The following is a 27,602-nucleotide window of genomic DNA, read 5'->3' on the forward strand; positions in this document are numbered from 1 at the left end:
GTATAAAGGCACCCATCCACAAATAGGTATGGGTTATTTGCAAAGCTGTTTTGTCACTTCAGTATAGAATATACTCTGCTTTCATATTGCTGTTTAGGGATTCTGCTCATACTGATCTTCAGAAGTAACTATACAAGGACTTTGAACATACTGTATAATAATAACATATTAATCACTTCCTACTTCTCAGGTACTATATTAAATGCATAATCTGGTTTTGTCCTCCTATAGAGAAATTCTTTCAGCAAAGCCTAGGTATAGCCTATAAAGCTACAAGGATTGGTCACAGGCAAAAAAGACAGATCTGTAGCAATTAAATAATTGCCAAATTAAAACAGATAGTAATGGGACGCAAAGTTACATTTATCTTAATGGTGGCAGCGATCTGTTTCTTTTTCTTATTTACTCTATGTATCATAATGTATTTTCTAAGGACTCCATACACTTCATGGAGATTTACTGTGAAAATGAACACACACACGGACCCAAACATACCCACATACCTTTAAAAGAGGAGGCCACCACACAGGACAAAGAAACAAGAGGAAGGACACTCCCAACCCTATGTCACACTGAATCAGAGACCAGTCACAGAGACCACAGAGGCCAGGAAGGCCTCTTTCTACTCATCTCAAAGCAAAACCTGTAACAAACTCAGTAAACTCTCTGTGATTAAAAACTCTGTTTCCATTAAGGGTCTAGAGCAGAGCTGTCCGGTACGGTATCCACTGGCCCCTGGGGGCCATCAAGCACTGCCAATGTGACTAGCCCAAACTGAGACCCTCTGCAAATGTAAAAGATACATTGCATTTCAAAGACGTAGCATTAAAAGAAAGTGTGAAGTATCTCAGTAATAATTTTTAAACTAATGATGACATGATAAAATAATAATCTGGATATATTAGGTTAAATAAAATAAATTATTAAAATTAATTTCACCCACTTTTTATTTTTTCACTGTTGCTACTAGAAAACTTAAAATGTCACATGTGGCTTTCATTATATTTGTTGGACGGCACTGCTCTAGAGCGTTCTGGAGAAGAATATGGCACTTGGAGATATGTCTGGCTGAGAGTTTGGGTTGATCTTGGGCTTAGACCCAAGAATCTCAGTTATATATTCTGAAATATGTGAGTAAAAAAATACCAGGCTGTGATATGGGGGGAAATACACCGAATGTGCTCAGCACAGTGTGTATATAGCAGTAAATAGATGCCAGCTGCTACTGGCTAGTATGAACATCACGGTTGGAGAGATGCATCTGAACTATCTTGTTCAGTAAGACTCCATGAAATTCCCTGAACTGCAGGTTAAAGAACTTGTCAAACTTCTTTTCCCCCTAATCGAAAATTCAAGTCAAACCAGACAATTACACCACAATCCTTTCTCCATGGTGCCCTGAGCAACTAATCAACAGATACACAGGATTACACCACCTAGCCATTCATTTTCTTTACTACAAATAATCATAATGATCAAGGAGGATGAGGAGAAGGCAGAGTTGGAGTGTGTGACAGAGACCAATATCTTTTATTTTATGATCCAGAGTAAGCTTCCCCCTCTTCCTGTCCTCCCACTACCTGAAGGATTTGCCAAACAAGTCCATCATGTTAAATGAGTATGGAGGAGAATGACAGAGCTGCAACTGAGCATACAAAATCACACTGCAGATGTGCTTGATAAACACACTTGTCAAGGAACCTCTTGCTTTTCACTACCAACTGCTTGAAGTCAGAAGAGCTCTACACATAAAGCAATGATATTGCATATTATCAGAGCACTACCATTGTCCTCCTTCAGAATCCTGTAAATCAAGGTTAAGCTGATGAATTTCATTAATTTTTTTCTTCTGCTTTCATACTTTGATTTGCCATTCTTGTACATGAAAAAAAAAAATCCATTCTTTCTTCGGCACCACTCCCCAACTACTCTTTTTACTTGTGGCTGGGATAAGAATTGAACAGCCTCCCCCACAGCAATTAATTAACGGTACGGCCAGATATCCCTAACCTTTTTTCTCCAGTGATCTCTAAAGCATTCATCTAGGGCAGTCAAAGTGAAGCTTGCTTCAAAGCAGCTCTCGCACATTGAAAGAAATAGGGCAGGGGCAATCTGAAATTCTGTATTATACAAAGCTTCGCCTCAGTCTAAATCCACACATTTCAACTGTGCTCGCTGCAACTATGGCTTTGTAAACATCAACTTCCTTGCTTTACCTGCAACCCGTCTCTCCCCTGAGGGTCCTGCTTCCTTTGCAGCTTTCTCATATGGCAGCTGTGGATTTATCCCTCCTCCCCTACCCATGAACCTCAGAGTCAGGGTTTGGGATTTCTTTCCTGGCTTCCCATTTTTGCAGGTATTTTTCTTCCACCTTCTTGCTTTGGTAGTAACAAACCCCTTCTTTTTTGAAGTGCATGCAATCCAGCTATATTATGATCTTCTCTGGCTGAGTTTGGCCATCTAGTACCTCCCCCAGCATCTCCTTTCTCTCAGGGAAGATTCTTTTGCAGGGTTCACGGCCTTCTTTTTTCTCCAAACTCTGCCATCATCCTGGGTGATTTCAACCCTCATAGGTCTGGCCCATGTACCACTGAAGCTCTAAGATTCAATTCTCCCTTTCCAAAGCCCGTCTCCTCCACCCTACCTTAGCTGAAATCTATGCTCTCCATTCTCTCTGCCAGAATCCAGGGAGCTGAACACAACTTGAGAAATAAAGCACAGGGCAGAATAATGCCATAAATTGAGAATCAGCAAACCCAGTTAGGCCTTCAACACGGCCTGGCAATCTTACCACTACCTAGTTTCCCAATAACTTCTCCAATTGCCTAGTCCTTCCATTTTCCACAGTAATGTTCTCACTTTCTCCTCTACTTTGAAACCTTGGACGTTCAAACCTCCCCATTAGAAGATGGCCTCATCTCTTACGTACAGAGAAAACGCAAAGATTCAGACAATTATTCCCTCATCATCTGTCACCAAACTACAAGCCTATCTAGATCTGTAAACAAACCATAAATTTTCTTTTGGTAAAGTAGAAGGGCTGGCCCTACTTTTGAAGGCCATTAACTATCTCTTGAATTGTTTTCCATCTTCTCACTTTCTTAGGAAGTTTACCATACATTGTACTCCTTCTCTCTCATATAGCTCAACTTCTCCTTCCTCATTTGATCCCATCCTTTAGCTTTCAACCATGTATAAATATGTGCAATACAGAGAACAAAACAAACCACATCCCACTCTAGTCACCTCTCTCTCTCCCACCCCTGATTGCCAAAATTCTGCAAATAGCTGTGTGTTCCTGCTGCTCCCACTGCCTCCCTTTCGCCTCACTTCCCGGCTGACTAGGCTTTAGCGCCTGCCTCCTCACTCCACCTCACTGCCATTGCCAGGGTGCTCAGTCATCTCCAGAGTGTTACATCAAAAGGGGAGTTTTTGATACTTTTCTGTCCTTCTTGACCTCTTAGCAAACGTTTTAAGATGTTAACATTCTCGATGAAACATTCTGAGCCCTTTCTCTGTGATATTCTTCTGTTATTTCTATGTATACCTCTTTCACACTAACCTTATTTCCGTAGCAGAATTTATCATCTGTGGCCCAGCCACAATGGTGACATTCCTCAAGGTTCTGGCCAAGAACTTCTATCCAGACCCTATTTTCATCCTAGATCTCATTCCAGCTCAGGGCATCATTTCTTAGCTATATGCAAATGATTTCCAGATTCATATCTTTAGCCAAGAATGTTCTTCTGAATTCCACTGGTTTATCTGACTTTAACTTAATGTCTCCATTTGGAGTTCAAAAGCACCCCAAATTTACTGTGGTTAAAATAATATGCCTTGCAAAATAAATCCTCCCTAATATTGCATTACAATCCATTTCAGTGCACAAGCCAGAAATCTAGGTGTTATCATTGACAATCTGCTTTTATTCTCTTCCTGTGTCATACTCAATCTATTGCCAAGTTCTATCACTTCCAAACCCTATCTCCAGTGCATGTGCTTCTCTCCATCTCTACTGCCACTCTTCTGGCCTCATTCCATGTCGTATGCCCAGACTGTGACCTTACTCTCTCAACTCTCTCTATTGACTTTAGCCCCTTCTAGTGCAGTCTCTGAAATTTTCAATTCACAGTACAAAATTTGTTGTGCCATTTCCACTTTTTAAAACATTTCAATGGATCCTCATTTCTCTTAGGATAAAGACTAAAAGGTATCAGAAGGCCAGCAGGATATTGCCTGAATCCCTCTGACTGTGCCCTCTCAGCTATATATAGCTCGATAGGCTTTCAGTTTCTTGCATTTACCTTAGTCCAGCGGTTCCTAACCATTTTGGCACCAAGTACTGGTTTTATGGAAGAAAATTTTTCCATGGACAGGGCGGAGGTTGGGGGGATGGTTTCAAGATGAAACTGTACTACCTCAGATCATCAGGCATTAGATTCTCATAAATAGCCAGCAACCTAAATCCCTCATATGTGCAGTTCACAATAGGGTTCATGTTCCTGAGAGATTCTAATGGTACCACTGATCTGACAGGAGGCGGGGCTCGCTCCAGTGGTAATGCTCCCTCCCCACTGCTTATCTCCTGCTCTGTGGTCAGGTACCTAACAAGGTTAGGAACTGGTACTTGTCCATGGCCCAGGGGTTGAAGATCCTTGCCTTAGTCCATTCTGTCATTAAACCATTGATCATTCTGTTCCACCTGCCTAGAACTTTGTCACTTCCACCTAGTTAACTATTCTTTTTCCTTAAATATCTATTAACCGATTATTTTCTAAGCGAAATCTTCCCTGATTTTTATTTACACCAATTACCCCCATTATATGGTCTCTGTGGACAATTTTTAATCTATAAATTTTCTTATACAACAAATTTATATATTTATAAGCACATTACTAAAGCAGACATACATATAATACCCCCAAAATTTGCTTAACTTTGCCATTTTATCATGGAATTATTCTTCCACTGCAAAGAAAGTGGGTACAATAGGTGGCTCTCAGGAATTAACATCTCTCCTAAGTCAGGCAGTCAAAAATATTTGGCAGTTCTTCTCCATCAGAATTTTCAACTCTCAGTCTCATCAAGCTTTTTCTCCTTTCTTCAAATCAGCAATGGCATGCCCAAATAGAGTTTCTAGAAAACGTAACTGCTTATTGCAAACATTCTTTTCTTTACTGGCCTACTCGTGACCCTTGTTCTAATCTCACAGGACATTAAGGAAGATAAGATGATTCAGATATGAGAAGTGAAATGGGTAGCTAATATGTGCCCTATAAATTCATATCAACCAAATCATATGAGCTGAAAGAACTTGCTTGAAATGAAAAAAAAAAAAAAAAAGAAATAAATTGCTTTTGGAGCTAGCTTTATTTTTGGGTAAAATTAAACTCAACATTCTGCTTTGCCTGTCTGCCTCAAGCCTGGAGTTAAGACTCAAAACACCTTTTCAACATAGACTTTAACTATTAAAGTAATAGAAAAATAAATAACTTCAGAATCAATATATCTGGAAAGCCCTTGACTACTTATAAAGTAAGCTGTGTTTTCCCAGTCTATTAGATTTAATTAGATAAGTTAAATCTAACCTTCAGAGTTTTAATTATATTAAGTAAAGTTTTACTAATTTCATTTAACATGTTATCATCAAGGGGCTCAGTTCCCCATAATTATATGGGAAGGCAAGCTCTGGTCTTTGTGGCAGTCCCACTTCGAATTCAGTCAGGCTTTTTGTATTAGTCTGTATTAGCATTCTCAAACATGTTAATTAACTGGGAGGTGAAAAATCCATCTAGGAGTTTAATGATGAATGTCATTCCTTGCATAAGCCTCCTGCTTTACCTCTCCTTAAATTCTCATGGTAACCCACTGACTTTATTGCTTCATGACACTAAACACACACTTCCGTGATCTGTACCCAAGCATATATGCCTGGTCACTCCTAGTTCTAAGGTTTCTCTGGGGCAGTCCTGTTTATGTCTACTTCTTTTGGAGTTTTAATCAGTTATCAATTGACCTAGAAAAAAAAAAAAGTTCTATTTTGACCAATAAACTTGGGGTCACAGAGGCAGGGCCTGTGGTTCAGAATGTGGGCTCTGGAGTCAGGCCGCCTGAATTCAAGTCTTTCCTCTCTGGTTTTGTGTTGTGGGCTGGGGCAAGTCAGTCTATATTGTGTGTTCCTCGGCTATAAAATGAGGGGCACCCTTCCTGTGACGATTACATCAGTTAATGTGTGTAACGTCCTTTGCATAGCACCTAGTTTGCCCTCTGTTCGTATTAACTACTACCAGTATCAGCTGTATGATCTTGGCCAGGACACGTAGTACCATTGGGCCTCATTTTACTCATATGTAAATTAGAGGAAGAATACCTACCTCACAGGGTTATTGTGAGTCTTAAATGAAACCTAATATCCTCAGTAAATTGCAAAGTACTATACAAATTTAAGCCTTTACTACTTTAACTCACAAACACATGATTAATTACTCTTCATTAAGCTGCTAATAGTGGAACACAAATCTTATGAAGCAACACTGTAAGCCATGCTTCCATAAAAATCTTCTTGTATAAAAGAAAAAGTTGAGAACAAATTAGTAAGACCAAAGAAATTTAAAATTTCATAAAATACCCTTATTCTTCATTTCCACTTTTTACAAACATAAAATGGTTGTTATAAAATTAATTTACACTGAGTACCTTCTGGTAGTTTTTTCTCTTAGGATAATCTATGTTGTGCATTTTTTAAATACCCAGGGTAAAATTCTGCTCTATGAAGTCACAGAAGTTCCCTATGTCATTACAACTTGCTTCTGATCTGCTAGATCTGACTGGCATTCTGCTCCCCAAATCTATTTAAATAGAAGGTTTAAGCACCACAGAATTCCTGATACCAGAACTTGCAGCATCCTTAAGGATGTTACAAAAGAAATTTAGCCTTTCTGTGAGGGAACTCTCCTAATTTGGCACACAAAAAATATAAAAACCAAGTATGAAAGTAAAGAGATATTAAATTAATTAGAAATCATTGAACACTTTTGTTTTTAGGTGGTGAGGAGTTAAGGAGTAAGGGCCAAGATCTCCTGATTAACTTGGCCAGAAATGAAAGCACGGTTTCTGTTGGTCAACAAAACAGGTGTCAATCACCAAAACTGCATTTTGCTTGAAAACAAATAGGAAGCATTTTTCTGGATAGCTTTCATCTAAATAAAAGTTAGCAACCTGCCCACAGTTCTGGAATGAGTTCTGTTTCTTCCTCACATTTTTCTCACAGAATACTGAATAAAAAGCTACAACCTTTCCTAATTTCTAAACTTGCCAACCACTGCAAGTGACACAACCCAGCACGGAGCTTCTTGTAATACCTGACCGCGCTACATTAACCAATCTAGAAAACAGGAACAGTAACCTTACAATATTATCCCTTTAAGAATTCTACTAAATAGAAATCATCTAAGGCTTTTCACTAAAAGATTTGCTTTTCATTTTCCATTTATTTGATACTTTTCCCACTCAAGTACTTTCCTGGTTTAGTCTTTCACTCATTTCTTCCCCTAAGTGGCTGTAATATATTTCCGAGAATCTTTAATTCATTTCTAGAAAACAAAAAATGTCCATAATAGTTTGCTTTCTTTTTCTGTTTCATAATGGTCTCATTTCTGTGATGTCAAAGTTACCTTTTTCCTGACTCCCATTTCAAATATAGAAGGGGAAAGTGCATAAATAAAACAAACAAACAAACAAAAACTGAACAAGCTAAAAAAGAAAAAAAATCTGACAAAGGTAGAAAACATTCTGCAATATTCGCAACTCCTTCAGAAACTGGAAAATGAAACTAAAGTTTGCCATCAATGGGCTAAAAGTGCCAATTTCCAGTAATAGCTAACACATTTTATCAAGACAATTTGGTGAACAGCCTCTTAAAGGTCATTTTTTATATAAATAAAAGAAAGTATTGAAAACTAAATTAATAGTAAATGCTGAAGAATATACTATACTATTTTCCTCTCTCAACTGCTCTTTTCTTGAAGAGACATGCATGATTTTTAATGGAATGAATTTATAGTCTATCTTTTCCCTGTTCTTTCATTATTTGTAACTTTTTCACCTTTATTAAATCTTTCTTATGCTATCAGACTCAGATTAGATATGATCACCTTCAGGAGGCCTCCCCTGACACCCAAGTTGGGCTAAAACTTGATATTTGTGTTTCCACAACACCTGGCAGTACTCACCCTATTATATTCACATTATCTAGTTTCTGAATCTATTCTCTTACTATCAGGTAGGACTTAATCTCAGTCATTTCTCTACTCCCAAAAATAGCACTGACAAAATAGTGTGTATAGAATATATATTTGTTGGATGCCAGCAGGAAAGTCTTAAGAGGCAGACAAGTACAATGTGGCCAAATAACAATTGCTAGTCTTTCTCTTGCCTCTGCACCATCAAAGACGCTCTATCCTCTGAATGAACGGCTGTCTTTCTACTCCTACTCCCATGGCCCAGCTAACTTCCTGTCACTTTTTAAGCCTCAGCTTAAAAAGCCTCAGTTGTCACTTTCTCTAGGATTGCTGAACTAATAAGCCGGAGTTAGGAGCCTCATCTACAGCCTCCCTTATCTATCTAATTTTCTCTATTATAGGACTCTGCTTCAGTGAACTCTTTGCTTGTCCAAATTTTCCAATCAACTATGTTGTATGAGAACAGTGAGAAAGAACACACCGTCACTACTGAATCCCTGAAACATTAACATTGACTGCTACCAGGGTGGGTGATCAAGAATTAACTGATATTTCTATGGACTTGATGGTTTTATAGGTAAATACTTATCCCCAAACTCATTGAGTTGTACACATTAAATATGTACAGCTTCTTACATATCAATTATATTTCAATAAAGTGGTTTTAAAAATTCATAAATATCCTTTATCTGTCAAGATCAATTAATAAACATTCAGAATGAATACACAAATCGATGAATATAATCCCACTGTCATACTGAAATTTGTTGGGATAAAAATTACGCAAATACTCAATTCTCATTTTCAGATTTCTGGATTATAGAAAAAGAAGGGCCGGGCGCCGTGGCTCATGCCTGTAATCCCAGCACTTTGGGAGACTGAGGTGGGTGGATCATGAGGTCAGGAGATCAAGACCAACCTGGCTAACATAGTGAAATCACATTTCTACTAAAAATACAAAAAAATTAGCCAGGCATGGTGGTGGGCTCCTGTAGTTGCAGCTACTCGAGAGGCTGAGTCAGGAGAATGACATGAACCCAGGAGGCGGAGCTTGCAGTGAGCAGAGATGGGGCCACTGCACTCCAGACTGGGCGACAGAATGAGACTCCATCTCAAACAAACAAAAAAAAAAAAACAGAAAGAAAGAAAAATAAGAGTAGACAAATGTGAAGACCTTATTTTACACTGAATTTATTTTAGGAATAATCTTTTAGAAATTCTTTTCACTGAATTTATTTTAGTAATAATCTTTTAGAAATTCTTTTCACTGATTTTAGTAATAATATTTTTGAAATTCTGTCACCTAGTTGAAATTCATCAATTATTTTATCAAATAAACAATAACTGAAAGTTTACTCAGGAAAGGTTGTTTTAGGATGTGTATCATGTCTGAATTTATTAATTATACCTAAATTACACAAATTATACTATTTTAAAACTTCTTATTTCTTATTTTTTAATACCTGATTTTCTCAGCCATCTGCTTTAAGTTTTCTGGAGTTTGGGGAGTTTTTGACCACTTTTTGAATTTTTCTCCTTCTAGAAAATCCCTTTGCCATCCTGCTCTGGCTCAGTTCTCCTCTTAGATTTCCAATAATCCCTCCCCGTGTCCTCTACTGGCTCTCTTCTTCCTATTAACTGAGACCTTTCTTTTAGTCTTTTGCTTCACATTTTCCCCTCATTGCTTCAATAATTCTGTCTTCTTCCATGAAACCATTGCTACTTAGTTAACAACTCCTAAATGTATATCTATAATCGATTTTTTTTTCTTTTGAGATGGAGTATAGCTCTGTCACCCAGGCCGAAGTGCAGTGGAACAATCTTGGCTCACTGTAACCTCCACCTCCCAGGTTCAAGCGATTCTCTTGCCTCAGCCTCCTGAGTAGCTGGGATTACAGGCGTGTGCCACCATGCCGGGCTAATTTTTGTATTTTTAGTAGAGACGGGGTTTCGCCATTTTGGTCAGGCTGGTCTCAAACTCCTGACTTTGTGATCTGCCCGCCTCAGCCTCCCAAAGTGCTGGGATTACGGGCATGAGCCACCATGCCTGGCCATCTTTAATCTTAATAACTTCTCTAAGCCCACATTTCTAACTAGGTATTTCACTGATATTTCACATTAATACACCCAACATTAAACTCATTTACTTCTGAATGTTTTTATCCTTTAGGATGACAGCATCATTCATTGTCATCCAAGCTCAGACCTCAGAGCCATATTTTACTGTCTTGATCTCATCATTAAAACAATTTATGCTGTACTACTACTCTAGTGTATCTCATGTCTGCCTCTGCATCCTATTTCCATCATCATCACCTTCCTTTAGAATCTTGTTATTTGCCTAGAGTCAACTAACTATGTGACCACCTCCCAACAATTTTCTCTACCACTATCTCTATGGTGCTCCAAGTCTATCCAACTTCCAACAATGCATGAGCTATGGATAAATGCCTCTCTGCTTGACCTTCAAACCTGGCATAGCAAGTTTCATCTAAACTTGAGGGTGTGAGATACAAGAAATGAGAAAGGATTTATTCTTATTCCAAACAGGTAGCACAACAGATACTCAACAAATATTTCCTAAAATGGAATTTTATTATGTATTACAGAAATGGTATCATGCCACTCTCCTGTATAAAGAGCTTTAATGGTTTCCCATTGTCTAGAGGATATAGTTTTCACTTCAGGGTTTACCCTTGGCTCTTGTATGCCTCCTTTTTCCTTCTCTTGTCACTTGTGGCCAGGCACTCTGGGATCCAGCCGTATGGCACCATTGGGTGCCTTTAGTAATGGGCCTATGCACATACCACTCCCTTTGCAAATAGTCTCTCTTTTATTATTTGTATGACTCCTATTTATCCCTTAAGATTAAGGGATCAGAAACTTCCTTGACCCATTCTGAATCAGCTGCTCTTAAGATAAAGCATAATTCTGTCATTAACGCTTACTACATCTGTCTGTTTCTCTGTATCTCTCTCACGCTATGGTAAGGTCTTTGAAGTCAGGAATCCATCTTTTAATTCCCTGGGGTCCACCACAGTACTTGTAGTTCATACATTTTGGTGAAAATACTTTTTTCTTCTACTAGTTATGCAACCAACTAGCTATATGTCTTTGGACAAACTATTTAATTGACCAGATTTAATTTTCCACTTCAGGCCTATTGGCCTCTATGCTGCACTACATTTGAACCAGACCACTTGAATTTTCTAATGTTTATATTTTTTTCCAATGTCATTTTTAACTTTAACTTGTTGGAATGTTTCCTATTTGTAATACATCAGTGTCACACACCATCATCTAATTTCACCCAATGTTTTTTTTCAATCTTAGAGTACTTTGTAAGACGTCTTCATAATTAGAAAAATATTTTGTCAAATATTAGAGTTAATCACCTATTTACCTTATTCCATAAACTATGACATAAAATGCTTTGCAGTAGCCGGGCGCGGTAGCTCACGCCTGTAATCCTAGCACTTTGGGAAGCCGAGGGGGGCAGATGACGAGGTCAGGAGATTGAGACCATCCTAGCTAACACAGTGAAACCCTGTCTCTACTAAAAATACAAAAAATTAGCTGGGCATGGTGGCAGGCGCCTGTAATCCCTGCTACTCGGGAGGCTGAGGCAGGGGAATCACTTGAACCCAGGAGGCGGAGCTTGCAGTGAGCTGAGATTGCACCACTGCACTCCAGCCTGGTTGACAGGGTGAGACTGTCTCAAAAAAAAAACCAAAAAAACAAACAAACAAACAAAAAGCTTTGTAGTAAGAATCATGTTCTATATGTTTTATGTTTCTCCTAAAAAACACTGTCCCTGCAACACAGATTAAAAACTCAGTGTTAAATTAACGAAAATCTGTGTTACAATGAATACTAGGACATGTTTTAACAGACCTCGGATAGCAAAACTGGGAGTCTGAGCAGAAGAATCTTTCACTACATTAAGCAATATCTTCTTTTATGACCTCTGTAATTTTGAGACATAACCTTCTTATTTACCAATAATTCTTTCCTTCAGCCCTAACCCTTCAATCAACTTACTTTATATTCTCATTTGCAGGTACTTCAGGCAGTTGCACAGTAATCATGCCATCCAAGTTGGTCTTCCCAATGAAGGCAGGCTTGGTACGTAACACATCCGGAGCAGTCTTTGCTGTGACCCTGTGCTGCAGCCCACCAGCACTGTTCCCACGATTTGTCAGCACGAATGAATATGACTTCTCAGGCTTCAGGTTGACAATTAACTTCTGTGTGGCTCGGCCATCTACTTCTTCTACCATTTTCCCATCATCATAAAGAATCTAAAGAGATAAAACCAATCAAAAAAATCTGATTGTCAGAGAGGCAAAATATATTTTCTAAACCAATGTGCCCTTGCTTATGGAAAATGTCTATATAGTCAATTCTACTTTTAGGTGACTTCTAAGCCCATGAGTGGTCATAATTCTGGAGATCAAATCAATTTTCCTGTCATTTCCTACTGTGTCATGATAAAATGTTTCCAAGTCTATCAAAAATATACAAAGATATATATATATATACACACACACACACACACACATATATTTACCAATATTAGACCTCTCAGTTGTATGTGCTCTCAATGGAATATGTGCAGAAAAGCTCTACGTTTCAATGTATTATCAATATTGCTAATTTTCTAAAGGTTTTGGTTCCTCTTTCTAAATATATTTTTACTTTCAAAAATGTTTCTCTATTTCTTATTTCGTAAATATGTACTTACTAACATCTCTTAATGGCAAGTCAGAGTTTAAAATGTGCCAACAATACAGGCCAGCGAGTAAATTCAGAAACCCCCAGGGTATTTTAATATAAATAGGTAGAAACCACGTACATTTCATTCTCTGGCTGAAAAACAAAAGCGCCAGCTTAGATGTAAAAAGTTCAAGTTCAAAGTAGTAGGTAACTTATAAGTGATGCCAGCCCTGGGTTTGAGCTCCTGCTCCCTCTTCAGAGTGAAAAGAACACACTTGCAAAGCACCCAACGATCTCCCATGTGAAAGTCACAAATGAGAACAGCAAGGACATGTGGCCAAAATGAAGTGGTCTGCTTGCGGTGCAAATAACTTACCCAGATAAACGGTCCCCTCTACTTTTATCTGTGATTTCTTACTAATGAGAAAACAACTTACTTTGAAAGGCATGGCAGAGTTATAATTCTCTGGAATCTCCCAAGACAGCAACACGGAAGTCTTCATTACTGCTTTGACATGAAAATTTTTTGCAAACACTGCTGGAAAAGGAAAAACAGTGTATTTAAACTATTCTTAAAACAGATGACCTGTCCTTTCCACCATGGACCACAGGGCTTATGCTAGATGCTGTCTACTTTGACCAGAGAGAGAGAAGTATGATTTTCCTACCTGTTTAGAGCATTCATTTTAATACCCCAGTCTCATAAAGATCTTTCCTTTCTCTCCAATTCAGCCAACTATATTGTGTTTTCCTTACCTGAGGACATTGGGGAGCTGTCAGCCAGACTTGCTTGACATTCTATAACTGAAATCTAAGGCATCCAAGACGTAGTAAGTTTTACATACTTTACCTTTTTGTTTTTGCTGAACCTATTAATATGAATGGGCTGATCAGTTATTATAGCTTCAAAATACTGATTTCCAAAGACTGATATTCCTTTAAAGGAGGAAGGCCGTAAGCAGACAAATCCTACCTTGATCCACAGGCAGTGTCCTGAACTGGACACTGGGACTATATGGCCCGGGCCCTTTGCTCGTATGAGCACGTACTTTTACATCGTATGTGGTATCTGGTTTTAAGCCAGTGAGTGTCATAGTGGTGTCAGCTGGAACAATAAGCTGCTCCATTGGGAGAAGGGGGATGTTGATGTCCCTATAAAGAAGGGTATACTTGGTGATAATGCCATTTCTCTCTGCCAGGACAGGTGGTTGCCAAGATAACTGGACGGAGGTTGAAGTAGCGCTTTCTGAGTGAAGGTTTTGAGGGAATCCAGTTGGTACTTCTTCTGGAATGGAAATCTCCTTCACCATCTCCTCCCCAAAGCCCACTTTGTTTCTGGCTGAGAGCCTAAAGACATATGATGCTCCTTTGTGGATGTCTGTAGCTGTAAAGTGATCTTCTTTTTCAGAGAACTCGAGAGTAGTAAGCGGCTCCATATCCTTGCGGCCAAATTTTAGACGGTAGCCCTGAAGAGGTCCGAATGTGTCCACAGGAGGGTGCCACTGAATGAGAGCAGTATTCATCTGAGTGTGGTTAATCACAAGCCGAGGTTTCCCTGGAACTGGAGCACATGGGATGGTGTGGTAAGATCAACCAATCTGAATGTCCACATTTCAGTCATTGCCAAATGAGGGAGTTCCACTCTACTGGTATCCCCATTTTCTTACTTACCCAAACAAAACAAAACAAAACAAAAAAGGCAATGTTTGACCTACATACCTTTGTGGAAATATGCTCTTTGTCTTACTTTATTAAAGTAGGCTGAGATACTAGAATTTGATAATGGACACAAACAGAAATTATCATTGAAACAACAGCTTAAGGGAATTTTTTTGACACCTGCACATTTTAAACCTTCACACATAAAGGTTCATATCAAAGATAAATTAATTCGAGCAAAGATCAGCCAATTAGATATCACTAATAATAATAACTATAATGATTATTTATTCATTGAGTATGTGCAATGCACCGGCGCCATGCTAAGTGCATTGCATATAGTGTTCACAATTGGTTTACATTCCTGACTCCTCACTACATTCTTGGATTAGTTATTATTATCTCTATCTTCTATAATGAGAAAATGAGGCCCAGAGAGGTAGAAAATTGTCCGAGGCCAGCGTGTAACAAGTGAGAAAGCTATAAGGCAAACCCAACTCTGTCTGAGTCAATTGCTTAAATGCTTAATTGTGCTGTTATGTTGCTTAAACTTAAAAAAAATAAAATAATATCAAACTGACTTACTATGAATCTAATTTGCATTTTCTGTCTAACTTTACTATCCACATCATTCATCTTCATCAAGTTCTTCATCTGTAAAATGGGAATTATATTAAGATCTACTTTATATTGTTCTTGTGAATAATAAATGAGGAAATTCATGTAAAGTCTTAGCATGAGGTTCTGCATTCTATTAATATTAATCAATTATTCATAATCCAAATATTAAACTTTTTATGGTGAAGGGCTAGCTTCCAATGAGTACAGAATTTATTTACCTTTTAAGTTAGAAATGTGAAAAGTTCTAATCTACTCATTCAATGCATTATCATATCTGTATTTATTTTTAATGGAGAGCAATTATTCCTGGAATCCACAACAAAAGACATTGAGGGAGGATCATCAGAATCAAAACTAAACCAAGTTAACAGAAAGAAGAAGAAAGGCCAAGTATGGTGGCTCATGTCTGTAAACCCAGTAGTTCGGGAGCTGAGGTGGCAGGATTGCTTGAGATGAAGAGTTCAAAACCAGCGGCTGGGCACAGTGGCTCATGCCTGTAGTCTCAGCACTTTAGGAGGCAGAGGCGGGTGGATCACCTGAGGTTGGGAGTTTGAGACCAGCCTGACCAACATGGAGAAACCCCGTCTCTACTAAAAACATAAAAATAGCCGGACATGGTGGCGCATGCCTGTCATCCCAGCTACTCAGGAGGCTGAGGCAGGAGCATCACTTGAACCTGGGAGGCAGAGGCTGCAGTGAGCCGAGATTGTGCCACTGCACTCCAGTCTGGGCAACAAGAGCAAAACTCCATCTCAAAAACAAACAAACAAACAAACAAACAGCCTGAAAACAGCTTGGCAACATAGCGAGACTCATCTCTATGGAAAAAAAAAAAAAAAAAAAGGCATGGCGTCACATGTCTGTAGTCTTAGCTACTCAGGGGGCTGAGGTGGGAGAACTGCTTGAGCCAAGAGTTTGAGGCTACAGTGAGCTATTGATCACACCACTGCTATCCAGCCTAAGTGACAGTGAAACTATGTCTCAAAATTATGAACGTGAAGAAAAAGAAAGATGGTAGGAAAGGAGGAAAGCTTACAGTAATGGGAGACAGGTGATAAAAAATCATACCATGGGGACATAGATTAAGATAAAAAAAAATCACTAAAAAGATTATGAGACAATATATAGAATAGTAACCTCAGAGATGGACTGATTAGCCTCTTCATTTTGTATTTCAGAAAGTGAGACCAGGTGGAGATGTGCTCTGCTCTCAGAAATATCATTAAGATATTTACTTCTTTAACCAATGGAGTAACAGTTTTGTTTCACATGCTGGGAAGATTCATAGCACGCTTATGTAACTCAGCTAACCCACAATGTATGAAAATAATACTCTCTAAAGTTTTTAGATAAATAATTACTCAATAACGTGTGTTGTGTTATATATGTAAAACATGTGTGTTGCGTTGTATATATAAAACATGTGTGTTGAAGGTAGGCCCAGGAACCATATCATTGTGTACTCACTGTGTTCCTCAGGAACAATGCATCCAGAGATCTTAGCAATCAACTAACCCTCTCAGAACACAATCCATCCATAAGTTGGAGACTGTGTGAACTATTTCATTTGCTTTTAATGTATTTACAATTATCTTAATTTTAAAATAGTACTTTAAGGTAGAGACACTGGCAGACATCTTTAATTCCCCTTTGTATATACATAGCATTTACATGATTTGTCCATGAAAATGTCAGTGATGGTCTCAAGGATTAAACACCTGAGTCTCTGCTGTGAAAAATACATGGTGAAATAGAGCTTTCAGCAGAGAATACAGCCTTTAATATATGAAACTCAGTTGAAACAAGTGGGTGGAAACACAACTATTAATTCTCAACATTCTCCAGGACAACAGATTAAAGATATTTATTAAAATTTTCTGAAATTCTAGTTCCAATGAACTGCATAATAATATATACACTGTGTATCCTGTTTCTGTAAGATGCATGTAAAGCTAGGATAAATAAAAATAATTTCTTGATATACCACAAATATAGATTGCATTCTAATATTTGTCATTTATGAGCATGTTCTTATTAACTGATGTTTCACTTTATAATATTGCTATGGTACACATTTGGAGAAATATAATGGGCTGGCAAAGTCTAGGAAAAAACTCACTGACTTTGTAAATGTATATATTTATTTTTCTGTGGGAGTCAAAGCTTAGGATGGAGTAATCTCTTTTGTTTTCGATGTTAGCATGACCTTTCTTATTCTGGGACAGAAAGGCTTGTTGGCTTGGAATCACAAGATCAAAGTAATGATCTAGAAAAAAGAGCGTTAGCTCTAACCTACTGACTTCCCCTGCTGTACACAAGGATCTTAGTCTGCTCTCTATTGCCAAACCCACAACAGTCATTCCTTCCCTGGGCAGAAGTTTTACTAAGCCTGAAAACTATGAGACAACCAGCCTGGAAGTGCCACGAAGCATAAAGGAAGGGCTCAGTAAAGAAATGAATGCTAGTGCAGCTTGGGGAAGAACTCCCAATTTTCACCTCAGGAGAGGCTGACCCCATGAAGGGTCACACGAAGGGATGCCCAAAATTTCCACAAGCATGTGAATAATAGAAATAGTAAATGAAGTTTAAATAGGCTGGAGTAAGGGTTTCGGACAGTTGTGGTATTTCATCCAGGGAATCACTGATAAGATAAAAAGGGGAAAAGGAATGAGGAGAGTTCTACATCATTGAATACATAGTTAAAAAGAATTCTCCCAAACTCCACAGATTGGCAATGGAACTCACTGCATTCCTGGCTTCCAGAAACACTATAGGTATCAAACATTTACCAATAATTCACTTTGTGCAAATACTTGTACACTGGCACACAGGTATTTGAGTGAGGAAATAAAGACAGATACAGCAGGGTCCACGTTCTCTAATACAGGCATATTCTAGTTGGGAAAATAATGAGGTGGAATAGATTGTGCGATCTGTGGAGTCTGGCTCAGGTTTCTAATGCCTTAGGGTTATTCTGTAGGCTACTTTTATAGGTCATGCCAGCTGTTGGTTCAATGGTTCTGCTTACTCCAGCACTGGAGCTTGAGGGTTGGTAAGATGAAAGGGTCTTAAATAATTACTCAGGGGAGTCAGAAGGTCACTTTTTGGCCAGGTCTTAGTGAACATATTGGAAGAAGCAGAGAAGGTCCAGCTACAAAGTAAATAACTCTAATTTATATCACGACATATAAACTCTTCTCCCTTTTACATTTTCTTATTCTCTTACATTCTTTAAAAAATCTCTTAGGACTTCTGAATTGGTATATATGTGTGGTTTCCCTTTACTTTTTAGCAACTGCAATCATTGGCGATAAATTGAGGTACTTACTTGCAGTGGTTCTAAACTTAGCCCCAATTTAACCTAGTACCAAAGCAATAACAATCATAATTGACTAGACTTGGGCTAAGATTTCCAAATTCTCCCTGTCACAGTCATCTTTTGATTACCCTTAACATAGCTGTTCAATATAGTACTGAAATTCACGTAAAAATATACAGAAAATGTCAAACCAATGAATTTTCTGTTTGTTTTAACCTCAAGGCCTCAGGCAGTAAACAAATTACTATAATACAGAATAATGGGAGTATTAACAAAGAAAATACAGATGTTTCATAATCATTGAAACATAAAAGCCAACATTTTCTTCAGAAGCATCCTTCAGGTTATATGAATCTCCTGTAGATTATACTTAAACTATGATCAGTACTCTTGTTTCAAAGATATGATTATTTACAGGTTCTAGAAACAAGGTATAATAAACAAACACCCCACAATCAGGAAGTTTACTATTAAAATAAAATTTCACGAGAATTCCTGAATTCTTTGTGGGAGCTGTAACTAAATACCTTTACAATTATGATTATTAGGAGCTCAACGTCTGTGAGATAAATTCAGTAATTCTTCACAGTCACATAAATATACGAGGATTTTTAATACAGTATGCAAAACAAAACAAATTGATATATTCACTAATTGCCTAGGGATAAACCACGAATAGGGGCTGCTTATGCAAAGGAAAACCAGAGGTTCGCTCTTAAAGGAATTAAATTTGGATTCTTCTACTTTCTTCCCAGGTGCAGTGGGGAGGTCTTACAAAAGTAAATGTGTAGGCATCTAAATTGCAAGCATTTTCTATCTCAGTACCGAAGCCTCTATTGATTAAGAAGGATCTAAAATAGTGAATGAAAATGCCAAAAGAATTCTATATATGAATAAGTTCTAAAATTCTAAAATGTCTACTGTATGGTAACTAAAAAGGGATGAGATGGCGTTAGTGATGTTAAAATAGACAAAATCATCCCTTTCTCTAAAATTCATATCCCTTGGCTATAAATCCTCTACTTTCTTGTCATCATAACATGACCCCATTTAATGGGCAATAGGTGAGTGGTGCTTAATATAAGACATTTCAGAGTTATTATGACATATTTATAAATGTAGGCGAAGGAAATACACGTTGTTCAATTTGAGATTCAACTCTTGGTTGTTGATGTTGTAATAGAGACTGGTTCCATAGCCAGAAAGTGATCATGCCATCATGCCCCTCACTGAATACGTGTCTGCTCTGCAGGGCATTAAATTAGCTTGATGTAATGGTATTTTTTAAAAAAGCCCAGAAGATTCAGCCTTGAAGGAGTTTTGCCATCTGTAATCCTGCTGCTTGAGGCAATTCCAGGTGGTAGGATGCGAGCGAGGCAAATCTTATGACATTTAGACAAAGCTGGCAGTGAGCATGGCACCCAGGAGGGCACTCAGCATCACAGCTGTTCTCTCCTTTATGCCTTTACATAGAGGTATGTTCCTAAAAAGTTGTTTGAGAAGTGATTCGGGCGGAGTAAGTCAAATCATGGTTTCCATGTCCACGGGAGATTGCTATACATGAGGACTGGATTTATTTGCAATTATCTCTTAATTTCCTCATTCTACAATGCTTGCTCTTCCTTCATGCTGGCTTTTCCTAATGTGGCTGCCCACAGTAACCCTAAAAAGCATTGAAGAAGCCTTATTCTTTAGAAGGGAGTAATTTTATACTATTTAGCCTTCTTACTTTTCTTCTTTTTCTTTTTTCTATCTTTTGTTCAATTTGGCTTCTTAAGAATCCCCACAGCAGGGGGTGGGGAAGACAAAATGACAAAAGGTAGAACTGTAAGTCATGAACCCAGTTTAAGATGGGAGCTCTTCTAAGGAGATTTGTTGTCCAGGGAAGTTGAAATTGTTGTTTGACTTCCCTGCCCAGACCCCTTCCCTCCAGACCTTCATGGGACTTGATCCTTCACATCATTTGAGTCTCAACTTAAATAATCCTTCCTCTACAAGAACTTCTCAGCCCCTAGAGGCTGCCTGATCTTTAATTGCCTATACACTTTTACTTTTCATCTTACCACTTTCTGACATTTTATTTTATACTCCTTTCGTCACTTGTTAATTATCTAGTCCTATTCAGAAAGTAAATTTCGTTAAGTGCAGATTTTTATTCTGTTTTGTTGATTGCTTCATCCCCAGTGCTGATTACAATGCCTGACACACAGAAGGTGCTCAAAGAAATAATTGTTGAATGACTGATTGAATAGTTTGGACAAATTATGCACTTGGACTATTTTTTCCCTGATCTATTTTTTTTTTTTTTTTGCCCCTGAACTAAAAACACAAAAGTTGACCATAGTCCATTTATTTCCTCTGATTTTATAATAATAAAAGCCTGCTAGAAGCTACCCATACCATTTAGAAAGTTAGCAGTACTATTCAAGGCACATACATGCACAGACATGATTACCTGCCCCAGTGGTGGACACCAGTTTGGGCTTGCTGCGAGCACCATCTCCTTTGGTTGTGTAGGCTGTGACCGTAAGGGAGTAGGAAGTTTCAGGCTGGAGCCCAGAAATGATCATGTCCTGAAATGACAAAACAGAATGTCACTGATTCAAAACATGCTACTAATGCCCTGGGTGAAAAACAAGGCCAGACGTCTGCCTTCATTCTGCAAATGCTCACACATCCCTTGCAGCCATGCTAAGCCCTGGAAATTTCATGCCTGAGCTCATGCTAGGAAATCTGTTTTCATGCTGTTATCGAAGGGGTGTCTTCAGGCATCTTAGGAGGTAGCTCTTAGGGTATTAGTCAAAGACATGAAATCTGGAGCCAGACTTCCTGAATTCTTCAACTTTCATATCCTTACTAGCTTGGACAGACCAAGTACGTTTACCTATCTGTGCCTCCATTTCCCAAGGGAATGCTGGAATTATAATAGGACCCCATAGGATTTTATGAGTTATATCAGGTAAACTCAGAACTATGCCTGACTTCTAGGAAGCATTCCATGAAAGAGTGATTATTTTATGCCAACAGCTCTCCACACACATCCACTGTAACGAACAGACTGCAGATGCGGCTGACGCCAGCAGTCTGTTTGATCACTATGGAAGAATTTTACCAAATGGTTGTTGTTGGACCTAGATACCCTGAGAGAGAATTTGCTTAGGGCTCTCTTATTGATTGATTGTATTATCATGTTTATTGGTTATTTGTATAGGCTATGAGCAGAAATCATTATCCACTGAGGAGAATTTTCACACACATTAAAAAGCAGCCATAAAAGCAAAGAATACAACCGGACTTTAGTTTTACCGCATCACCAGTATGTGCTCAATTTATTTGGACTTTCTAAAAAGTTAAATACCACATACTATTTACCAAAATTCTTAGTTTTCTCTTAGTCAGGGCCCAAAGCGGTGGTGGTTATAAGACCAGATGGTCTTTGATATTCCTTTAAACTACGGGTTATGGGATTCTTTAGAGATTCTGGCTATTAACTTATTCTAGTATTTTAAGAACAAATACCAGAGCTGCATGTACACATGCACACGCACACACACAGACACACACAGAGCAATATAAAAACCCTTTCAGATTTTTGGCACAGCTGTGTTTTCAAATTGAATATGGATAAATTTAGGAAAATACACAATGTCATTGTCTTTCAAATCTAAAGACAGTGTGACTGACGAGTGAATGAATTATATTGTGTGAAATACAGTAGGTTTTTTTTTAGCAAGGCTGTAACAGATACCATAGAGCTCAATTGTTGAAGATGACTCCAAATATGACAGCTTCTGACAACAAGCTTTCTCAAAAGAGTAGGAATATCTCATTGTGGAAATTCAAGAAGTTCAGATATCATCCTGAAGAGTCACTGGAAATTTTATTATGCCAGATAAATGGGCTATTTGGGAGAGATGTTGTATTTCCAGGACCTTGGAATGGTTTCCCTAACGTTACAGAGGATAGAAAAACCAAGTAAACTACCCAAGAGCAGTATTTTAAATGACAGCAGACACACTGACTATCCCGAAAACTATGATGATTAAATGCCAACATTATTGTTTCCAAGGTTGCCCTCACATGCCACCGGAGTACTGCTGAAAAGCAGGCATGGCTAACTAGAAAAAGCAGCAAGGCTTGCTTTCATCACCAAATTTTGCAGCAAGAAATTATGCACTCTGAGCCTTATATGTTTCTTATCACGAAATTAGAGTTAACCACACACATCCATTCTCTTGCCCAGGTTGTTAGAGGATAACAGACGTAACGCAATTTGAAATGCGACAAGTCCCCTGCAGTGGTATAATCTCAACTGGACACACCTCTATCTGCCATGATCATACCCTTTCTTGGATTACATTTTATTTCTTTAAGAGGTGGGTACACTTCCCTCCTTGGTTGTTTCAGTATGCTCTGTGAGGTGATGTGCCCGGTACTATGGCTGTAATTCCTTATTCTCTTTGTTTCCTCCTGTCCTGTCTCCACTTTGCTTTTTGTCCCTGACTGTTAAAAGTTGGCATACCTGAGGTTCTGTCATAGTCACTGGTCTACTGTTTCTCTCTAATCTTAAAAAACAAAAAACAAAAAACAAAAAAAAAAACTGCATTCATTTCTAAACCTTAAGTAATTATTTCTGCCCATACTCCTGATTTATTTCAGCTGTGACTTCCAATCTGCACTCCAGTGGCATATACATTGTAAATATCTGCTGGATGTTTTCCTGTGACTACCCAGTGTTACTTCAAGTTCAAATGAACTAAAACTTAAAAATCATTCCTGGAAGTAGACTCCCCCTCCTTACTTCCGTATTTTAATGAATGGTAACACATTTGCAAAACGTATGAGCTATCTTTGACCTCTTTCTCTTCTTCAATTCTTAGCAAGTTTTTTGCCAGTTCTTCCTTTTATTGATCCTAAGTATCACTTTTTCATTTCTACTGCCTCAACTCTGTTGCATTTTTATCACTTCATGACTAAATTAGCAAAATAACTCTTTTTACCTACTTTTCTATCTGCCACCTTTTTACTCTCTAATCTATCCACTAAGTCACTGGTTTTTAAACTGCAGGTAATTACCCATTTAGTAGGTTGTGAAATCACTTTAGTCAGTCATGACCAGAATTTAAACAAACAGAAATGAAATGGAATAAACTTGAATACTTAATGTTAGTGTTTATTATACAAAATATGGTTCCATAAAATTTGTATTTTAGTTAAACATATGTGTGCATTGAATCATGACATATAAGGTATTTCTTACTGTGAGTTATAGTCAAAGAAGTTTATGGTCAAAAACGCTGCTGCACTGGCAAAGCCACAAGAACTGATACCTTGGACACAGTTACAAGATTCCCAATAAGAGTCCTGTGCATTGGCAGTAAATATTCAGTCAGTGAATGGAAGAATACCTTCCTGTCAGCCTTTAACTCATTTTTAAAAATTTCTCCTATATCGCTCTAATATTGAAGAGTTAAAGACTGACTGGCCAGCTTTTTGGCTTGACTCTTCTTTTTTTTTTTTTTTTTTTCCCAGTATTATATTACAGTTGACCTCTTAGCTCTATTTACCACTGAGTTACTTACAGAAAGCCTTCATTTATATCAAACTGTCAGGCTCACTGTCATGTGACTATACCACATGCTCAACTGTCTCAATGACTGGTTTTGCTGTGCTCAACTTAAAAAAATATATATGTTCCACCTCTAGCTCCCCAACACACACACACACGCGTGTGCACGCACACACACACACACACACACAACTTTTTCACTTATTCAGTCTTTAATCATCCCTTAAATTCTCAACTGAGCTTCAGGACTTCTTTTACTATCTTGGACCACTGTCTCTGAATTCATAGCTCTTATTGACACTGTCCACTAATTTATTAATGCATGGTACACTGCTGTAGGCCATATATTTTGCTGCATTATATGAAACTTTTCAGAACTTTACTCTTCCTTAGCCACTTAGAATAGAAACACTAGAAAGCAGGTGTCACATCATGTGTCCCTTGCAGTGGCACATACATAACAGTCCCTCAACAAATAACATAGAGCTTTCATTCAAACATTTTAAAAACATTCCTCCCTCAGCAAGATACTTTCTACTTCTTGGCATAATCCATTCATCGTTCAAATATGTATGGGTAAAAGTGAAGAACAGCCACTTCTAGTTAGAGTTAATCAGTGCCAGATCTGTATCTTGTTATCCACTGGATATGTGACCCTGGAGTAGGATTTATGAGCAGCCTACACCAAACAATCTGACATCTCCAGTCTGCAATGCCTTCACTTAAAGCAAGCTTGTCCCACATGCAGCCCAACACAAACTTGTAAACTTTCTTAAAACATTACGAGATTGTTTTCTTTTTTAGCTCATCAGCTGTCGTTAATGTTAGTGGATTTTATGTGTGGTCCAAGACAATTCTTCTTCTTCCAATGTGGCCCAGAGAAGCCAAAAGATTGGATGACACCCCTGTATTTTAAAGCATGCTTCCTCTGACTGTCACAAAGCAGAGTTAGTAGCAGCCATCAAAATAAATATCACAAGCCCATGACATTTCTTATGTAGTCAATAGCACCATGCTGATTTCACAAAACAGAAACCAAAATAAAAAGTGCACCACATAGTGAAGATAACTTAAAAATAATTTGTTAGTTCATGCATCCAAGCAAACTGTGATGACAGATCACAAATAAGTGAAAGGATATCAGAGAAAACAAGCATATATAGTCTGCTTTTGACAAAACAGTCAAAAATTACTCACATGTTCAGTAGTATCATCAAATTCCCACTGATTGAGAATAAGAAGGTTGGAAGGAAAACAAAATAAAAAGAAAAAAATTTAAGCCTTATACAGGCAGTGTTGCCCTTCTTAGACTAAAAAAATTGAAAAAATAAACAAAGCAGTGTGTACAATAAAATTCCAGAGAATGTGTGTTTTGCTGCCACCTCCACCTCTGATTGGGAAGTCAAATTAAATAATCTTTGTTACTGTTATTGCTAAAACCAGCTAATATACTTTAAATGTATGGTTCACTGAAACATAGCAATGAAGCACAGAAAAAGTGAATATTTCTACTCATATCCTACTCATTTATTTTGACTTCTATCTTAAGTTACACAATTAAAAGTCAATATTTAGATTAATATCTTTCATTATATTTAACACTTATAGCTTCAAAGAAGTCCTGTGAGATGTAATGAAATTTCAGTGAAGAGTCAAGGAAAATAAATGAGATGGGAAAGAAAGAAAATAAACAAGAAAAATCAGCAATTAATAAAGAAAAGACAAAGAAGAAGAGGAAAAAAAGACAGAGTTGACGTTTAATGCATTTGGTATTACATAATTCCGTTAACTACCAGATTTTACAATGGAAATGGGACAGAATTACTGTTCTATAACGTAAAATATCTAAGAACCAAAGGAGAACATCAAAGCACGATGGTCATATTGTTTTCTTTTCCATAATTGTAGACTTATATGATAAAACATAGCGATGGTTTTATTAATTTTATAACTTTCTTTTTATAGGCACTACATAATAATTATTTACAAAAATCAAGTCAGTGGCCCCTTTCCAGTGTTGAAGCGGTATTATGAAGCTCTACTGCATTTATGGAAGTGGCCTTGGGGTAGATAAGTGAGCCGTGAATCCAGATCCCTTTGCTTAGAATGTTTCAAAACTGAAGAAAACATAAAGGCTTTTGAGAGTTGACTTGTATTAAGACTTGGGGGGTAAGTATTTTCCTTAGAGGCACAGGGATATTTATTGCTCTCTTTTTATTTATTATTTATTTATTTATTTATTTATTTATTTATTTATTTTGAAACGAAGTCTTGCTCTGTTGCCAGGCTGGAGTGCAGTGGTGCGATCTTGGCTCACTGCAAACTCCACCTCCCGGGTTCAAGCAATTCTCCTGCCTCAGCCTCCCTAGTAGCTGGGACTACACGGGCGTGTGCCGCCACACCCGGCTAATTTTTCTATTTTTAGTAGAGACGGGGTTTCACCATGTTGAGCAGGATGGTCTCGATCTCTTGACCAGGGGATACGTCCACCTTTACAGACAAGAATGTAGAACTGCGCAACTTGGTGCCGCAGTTTTCAACTTGCTTCATAATCTTTCTGACTTTCACACAAAGAAAGGCATTTTCATTTGAAATAAATTTCAAATATTTTACAAACTCCATCCTTTTCCCTGCCAAGTCACTAATTTCTTGGAAAATGAAAGTATTCCAATGATCATAATATCCCATCCCCATGATATCTCATCACCATTTGACAGAGCAAAGGTAAGCCAGTACATGAGTCATGTACAATTTTCAGGATGGTAGTTACAAATTGAAATCTTCATCTTCCTTTGAGGAAAATATGTAAAACCCAAGTGAATTTATTATGGGACTATCTCTGAATCACCTCTAATTTTTGAAAAATTGTGAAAATTTTCAATGCTCTGTTTTAAACAACTAATTATAAAACCAGGTTGTGATACCATAGTTGCAAACCACTGCCCTAAGATCAATACAATTTCTCATATACTCAACTATTCATTTTCAGTACTTTTTTTTTTTAACCTTAGTTCAACATAAGGATCCCGTTTATTCTCTAGGAAATTCTGATTTAATTTTTAATATCATTGTCACCATCTTCACTTTCTGGGACATGAAACAATGAGTTTCATCAAATATGTAATTTGATGAAGAAATACTAAATATAATACTGAGTAACTGTACCTGAATAAAAATGTCTATTCTTCAATGGAAGAAGACATACATTTAGAAATTAGAACAACTAAGTTCCAAGTTGTTTTAGCACAGAAGAAAATAGATTCCATCAGCCAAATTGCAGTTTAGAAATCTTCTCTTTGACTCATTACTAAGACAACCATTTTTTGAAATCAGAAACGCAAACTCAAATATGGTTGTAAAGGGCTGAATATCTGTATTTTAAGGAAAAAGTAACACGTTTTTAATCAGACTTGAGTGTCATTTCATTACAATTCCCTTCCTCACTTGATAGTAACTCTGATTGAAAAGATCAATATAC

At 37.7% G+C, this 27,602-nt stretch overlaps 1 protein-coding gene across 47 annotated transcripts in view; it reads right to left on the minus strand.

Annotated features, from left to right (window-relative positions):
• PTPRD (protein tyrosine phosphatase receptor type D) overlaps positions 1-27,602 on the minus strand; it is a 2,329,646-nt gene that overhangs the window by 157,783 nt on the left and 2,144,261 nt on the right. For 24 of the 47 annotated variants that reach the window (XM_017949398.3, XM_017949394.3, XM_017949399.3 and 21 more), the window contains 5 exons: positions 25,322-25,348; positions 21,011-21,128; positions 13,930-14,517; positions 13,394-13,494; positions 12,282-12,541 (listed from right to left, as the gene is read on the minus strand). In XM_017949398.3, coding sequence (XP_017804887.1) covers positions 12,282-12,541; positions 13,394-13,494; positions 13,930-14,517; positions 21,011-21,128; positions 25,322-25,348 — 1,094 coding nt within the window. The remainder of the gene's footprint in view (positions 1-12,281; positions 12,542-13,393; positions 13,495-13,929; positions 14,518-21,010; positions 21,129-25,321; positions 25,349-27,602) is intronic. The other 23 variants (XM_017949425.3, XM_021927829.2, XM_017949433.3 and 20 more) reach the window with 5 other exon arrangements.

Source organism: Papio anubis, chromosome 13 (genome assembly GCF_008728515.1).
Source record: "Papio anubis isolate 15944 chromosome 13, Panubis1.0, whole genome shotgun sequence".
In the NCBI taxonomy this organism is placed as follows: Eukaryota; Metazoa; Chordata; class Mammalia; order Primates; family Cercopithecidae; genus Papio; species Papio anubis.